The sequence below is a fragment of the Solea solea genome, chromosome 10 (assembly GCF_958295425.1).
Source record: "Solea solea chromosome 10, fSolSol10.1, whole genome shotgun sequence".
Taxonomy (NCBI): domain Eukaryota; kingdom Metazoa; phylum Chordata; class Actinopteri; order Pleuronectiformes; family Soleidae; genus Solea; species Solea solea.
This window is the reverse complement of record NC_081143.1, coordinates 25,416,465-25,422,464: the sequence shown is the minus strand read 5'-3', so window position 1 is coordinate 25,422,464 and position 6,000 is coordinate 25,416,465. Positions and strand designations below refer to the sequence as shown.

The following is a 6,000-nucleotide window of genomic DNA, read 5'->3' as shown; positions in this document are numbered from 1 at the left end:
TGTAGCTGAGAAATCTGTCATCCTCACCAGAGTCTGTTTGACCCGCGTGTACGGCCCAACAGCCACTCAGCCTCCCCCCTCCCCCAAAACCTTCAACTTAATTTTCACCTCCTTGTTGACCCCCCGCCCAAAACCAACCATACGATTTCCCCCGAGCTCCCCTAACTCCCCCGCCCCCCCAGCGGCCCCCCGCTACCGTCGTCCGCCCGACGTCGCCCACCCCCCGTTTTCCGAGCTGGCGTGGCGACGCAAACTCACAAATATTTACTTCCTGTACATCAAGAGGAAAGGGGGCCCCCCTTTCGTGGAATGCGGCAACATGGGGGTGTTTGACCGCGGAGTTCAGATGCTGCTGACCACGGTGGGGGCCTTCGCCGCCTTCAGCCTCATGACCATCGCCGTGGGCACAGACTACTGGCTGTACTCGCGCGGCGTCTGCAAGATCAAGAGCACCAACGAGAACGAGACCAGCAAGAAGAACGAGGAGGTGATGACGCACTCGGGCCTCTGGAGGACCTGCTGCCTGGAAGGTGAGCTGATCCTGGGCCAAAAGGAGCCATGATATATACATACTGTGTGTGTGTACATGCAAAGATACAGCAGCGGTGCCTCACTCGAGCACGCAGGCAGATCGATTTCTACATGCCCACACACGCAGACGCACTCACATGCCTACACATATGCTCACAGCCCACACTATATCTATCTATCTATCTATCTATCTATCTATCTATCGGCATAGATCCTTGTCTTTACCTGTTACCTTGGATATCATATTTCCTTTTTATTTTTGCATGACAACGCCTCGGTGTCTTTCAGTCACCGGTGCCCTTCGCGTTCTTTATCGCAGTATTGTTCCACGTCTTTGCATTTAGTCGACGTGAGACTCAAAAGGATATAAAAACCACACTTGCAAACCACTTGGTGCTCAGAGTCGATCTGGATGAAACTTGCACCTGATGGAGTTTCTGTTGTCACCTCGGGCTTTCATGGCTGATGTGCACGTCGGTGCGAGTAGAAAGCAGGACATGCAAGATCCCACAAGTCTTAGATTCTAACTTTATAACCTTTATAAAAATATAGATCTGGAGCTTGAAAGATTCCGTCGAGTTTTCAACTTTTTTTTGTTTTGTTTTAAAGTTGTTTGGATGTGTAGTGTCTACACTCTGTTTTGCTCCAAATTAATATTTCTTTTATGGGAAATGTACTTCCTGAATCGCAGCTGATCTAAAACTGGACGGTCCCTCTTATACAACAACGAGTTGTGTAGTTAGATTTCCTGTTGGCTCATAACAACCGCCTACCTATTCTTTTACTCACGTTTTTTGTATCTGCGTGACCCTGGGCGCCCATGCATTCTCCTCAAAGTATAAATATGGACGCTGTGACGTGAATCCCTCGCGTCTTTTTCTCCTGTCTCCCACTCGTCTTTGCATCGTCATCTCATCGGCATCATCGGCGCTGCGGTTCGTCGTAGAGCTCCCGGGTTCGTGGAAAGCTAAGCCTAACTAAGTTTCTGCTTCTTAGCCAAGTTTAAGCAAAATACGTGGCTTTTAAATTCCGTATCAGGAGGAACCAGTGTCAAATGCATGTCTGAAAAAGGGAATACAACCTTTTAATTCATACTAATATGCTCAGTATGATTTTCTGGAAGCAGTCTTGTCTCTCCTACCCGTTGACTTGAACTCACGCCCCAAACTTAAACATCCCGCAAAGGGCTGCACAGCTCCCCGCTGCTCTGATCTGGTGCTCCGTCTCCCCTGTGTTTGGTTCATGGCAGGTTAAACTGTTCCCCCACTGTTGAGTCTTTTTTGCAGGTTATGATATTACAGCATACCATGTGCAGGTGAAGCTGAAACACTACGACAGACAAACAGCTGTAAATCTCAAGTGGCATAGGTGCCATCACCGACCCTTCGCTGCCCCCCCCCCCAAAAAAGAAGATATCATTTTCTCCGTGCACTAAATCTTGGCCTCCTTTCTTTGCCACATTACTTATTCCGGTCCATGACTGATTCTGCGACAGTAACTAGCTCACGTGCTAATATATGGCTACTGCCGTTGAACAGATTGAAACACACTCTATGTGTTGTGCCTCGTCTCCGCAACAACGACAAAAAAAAGAAGAAGAGCTCTGCATCAAACACATTTCATCTTTCACGGTTATTTGAACAGATTTCCCCAAAGCACATGCCACTTTTATGACCAGATTCATTTTCTGAGCGAAGACTGACGCCCGCGTTTGATCTGTTTCGGTTCAAACAGGCGAAAGACTGAAAAAAAACACACACGCGGCTTTTGATGTCATCTCACTGTACCACAATAGCCTCGCCCACTTCCCCTCCCGTAACGGCGTGCGTCGCGTGTCGCACGGGTTTGCCGGTCGAGCGGTGCATTTGATTACAGGAGTAGAATGAGAGCAGACAGTTCTACCTGGCTACATTTGTTTCCCTCAGTTTGACAATTGATTTTACACTTTTTGCTGATGCTGCCCGAGCTCTTGCCTCCGGCTACATCTCTAACCCTATTGACCATCTATGAGGTGAAAAGGCCAGGCCTCGGCTTTAAGTCTCACATGGCCCTTCTTTTCGCCGAGTCAAAAAACTAAAAGAAAAAAGGGTGGAAAGAAAGTTTCAGATTAGTCACTATTAATGATTATCGTTATCTTTAAAGATGAAGTTTTACTCCTAGACAGAAAATAACTCAAATAAACATTTTGCCAGTTTTGCACAGTAGTTTCCGTCAATGTTTTGCATCTATGTTTTAATTTTGTATGTGATCTCATTAAGCGGTGTAAACTGGAGTGAGGTGCATTTTCTCTCCAAATATAACTGAGCCAGAGAGAGAAAACTAACTCAACACGTCCCAAACCAAACATCCTCCTTCAGCCACATCTGTGCTGAACAGGATGACGCTAACGGAGACAGAATATCAGGACCAAGTCGCACGAGAATCATAAACTAAACTATCTTTACACAAATTCTAAGTGTGACCTTCAGAGATGTTGGCGTTAACTTCAAGTCTAGTTGCCCTACAGTTGGACACCTTTGACCACAGCCTTAAAATATGCCAATGTGAAAGATTAGATCATTCTAATAAGGCTATTAAACCTCGAGAAAACAAAAAAAATACAACACCACTCAACATAGGCATCGGAATGCTTAAGCTTTACAGAACCGTCCTGAACAGTGTGATCCAATCACATGAATATTGCAATAAGATAAGATAAGATATTAACACTAAGACTTCAAACAAGTTAAAATAGAAGGTAGAATGTACATTATAGACAGTTGGCAGAATATAATATATTATCCTTATGTAATGAGGACAGGTCTGAACGCTTCTTACAAGTCCTGAATGGTGGTTTGAGGACACATGTAGGCAGTCGGTCCTCATCTCCCGGGGCAACCTGAGAGTCCTCAGGAACTCTAATCGGTGTTCGTACGTATTTAATGTATTTGTAACCAACACAGCTGGTCATGTGATCTTATTTCCGCTCACAAACACACTGAAAGTGGACATAATCTGTAAAGTCCCACTCATTATGATGACACATGACATCAGTGTGTATATGTATATATATATATATATATATATACATATATATGTATATACAGAGTTGTTTGTTGTTGCAACTCTGGACCGACGTAGTGTAAACACTGGGTTTGAGGAGGAAACGTGTTTGTTTTTGTAAGACAAAAAAAGCAACAACAGCAAATCTTGGCAGAGGTTGTGAAATCATGTCAAAATCACCAACACGTTATTTCTCCGTCGTGAACGCAAGCCACGCCAACTCACTCCATGTGATGTGCTTATTTCCCTCCACTAAGTGGCTTTACTTTTCACACTCTAAGCTCGCTCGGCGTCCTTGGCATCGGAGATTTGAAATGGTTAAGAGCAGAGAGGAATCCGAGAGAGAGAGAGAGAGAGAGAGATCCAGCTCTTTTCTGCAAGCTTCGCCCTCAGTCGCTTTAGAGCTGCGTGGTGCAGAGAACAGAGAGAGAGAAGAAGAGAGGAACTGGGAGGTGGTAAGCAGGAGAAAAAGAGGGAGGAAAAAAAAAAAAGAACAAGAGAGAGAACGAGCAGGCAGCTCTGCTTTGCTGTCACACCCCCTCAGGCATCCTGTGCTATCTTTAACACACAGACCTACGTTTCTATCTAACCTGTCTTACCCCGGCTTTTAACGTAATACGTCACCGTGTAGGATTTTTGTTTTTCCGGTGGTCATCGTTTGTCAGATAACAAGCGAGGGAGCGACTGTGACGAGTCCGACATGTCAGTGTCACGCCACGGCAAAGATCATTTTTAAATGTGTGTGTGTGTGTGTGGTCAGCTGTGTCGGAACCAGAGATGACATTAATTGTGCTAATAGCCGTTAGCTTTGCCATGCTGACCGTCAACAGAACCCCTTTATCTCGAACCCCAGCTACAGCCCAGCGATACGTCAGGATAGGAAGGAACTAATTACGCGATGTCCGATTATAAAAATAATCACTTCCAGTAGTGGCAACAACGTAATCTTATGTTCTTATTGCAAGCCACAGTTATACTGACAGCGTGGGACTGGGAATAAAAAAAATGACATGTAATCTATAAAGTGATGGTTTGGGGACGTGATGATTACAAGCCGATTTATTAAAAAGTCAAACATCTTGTGGTCCAGGATCCGCAGGTTGCTCGACTGGAAATATAACCAGTATTAGATGGTTCAAGATGTCGATTTCTGCTCCTGTTTTCATTTACGTGAATAGAAAAGACCACACCAGTTGCTCAGGATCGAGGGCTGAACACAATTATAGCGATTCTTCACCCGTTTAAACCACGTCTTGTCCAAATCTGAAAGTTCAAACTGCACTTTTTTATATATTCATGTCAAAATGATGAGACAGTGTGGGGGACTAATAAAAGTCTATAAATAAAAAATATGGTATGTAATCGACTAGGTGTCCGTGCAGTAGTTAAGGTGTGATCTGATCTATTATTGAAATGTGCGGCCTCGTAAAATGTAAAAACTTCATCTCCATTGTAATCAGTGACTTTGATTTTTATCAGTTTATTTGTAATTTATTTTGTATGTATGAATACAATATTGATACAATCTCTGATATGACTTAGGGGCTCTTTCAAAATAAACTACCAACGTTGCTCTCATTTTTGACAGCTAACTCTTAGTGCTAACACGGCACGGATCTGTGCCGCAGGTGCACCCATGGTAAATTGCCGTGGGAATAATACACAACTCCTTATATGGACATCCTGGGTGTGTGTGTTTATACACACATTCAAGCTTTAAAAAAATATCTTCTTATTTTATATTGCATTTTTAGTAGTGATATAAAGTAGAAACAATTGTGCAGAACTCACAAAATAGACCGTTTTTATTTTAGTTTTGTTCATAAAAACGAGTCAAGTGAACTTAGGACTGTGACGTATTTCCAAATTTAAAAGAATTCAGTCCTATTTTAAATATTTTGAGTACTTTTTGCTCATAGGTTGTGCTGCAAAAAAGAATATAGGACACTCTTTATTGCACACACTCATGTTTTAACATAGTAATGGAAAAAAAACAGCCAAAATGCTCTGAGTTCTAAGGGTTAACACAAACTGGGGGAACATGCAGGAAATCTGTCCCAATATTTTTGGATTCTGCACATTTTGCCGAAGCAACTGCAGCTTTTTTTTCACACCCTACGTCTCTGACTAAGGAGTTTTGAACGATTCAAGTCATAGTCCCTTAATAAAAATGTTAAAGGATGCATGATGGAGCAGTGCTGGGTAAGGAAACGAGAGCCATTGTTCTGCCTCTGCATGGAGGCTGGCAAACAGTCAGCATCCAGCCGCGCTCTGTGGGCGTGCTGTTGGTGATACTGTAATAGAAGTGAATGACAGGTCACGGCAGCTGTCAAACCTCAGACATCAAAGTGCTGCTACCGCCCCGACTCCTGGAGAGTGTTTGAAACAAAGCAGCTCAAATCATTTTTTTAAGGTTTCATGTCTCAT

General features: G+C 43.6%; 1 protein-coding gene across 1 annotated transcript in view; it reads left to right on the top strand.

The window, feature by feature from the left end:
• The window catches only part of LOC131467605 (voltage-dependent calcium channel gamma-2 subunit-like), a 65,740-nt gene continuing 59,740 nt past the window's right edge, over positions 1-6,000 (top strand). Inside the window, exon 1 of the mRNA XM_058641607.1 lies at positions 1-530. Coding sequence (XP_058497590.1) covers positions 320-530 — 211 coding nt within the window. The 5' untranslated portion in view covers positions 1-319. The remainder of the gene's footprint in view (positions 531-6,000) is intronic.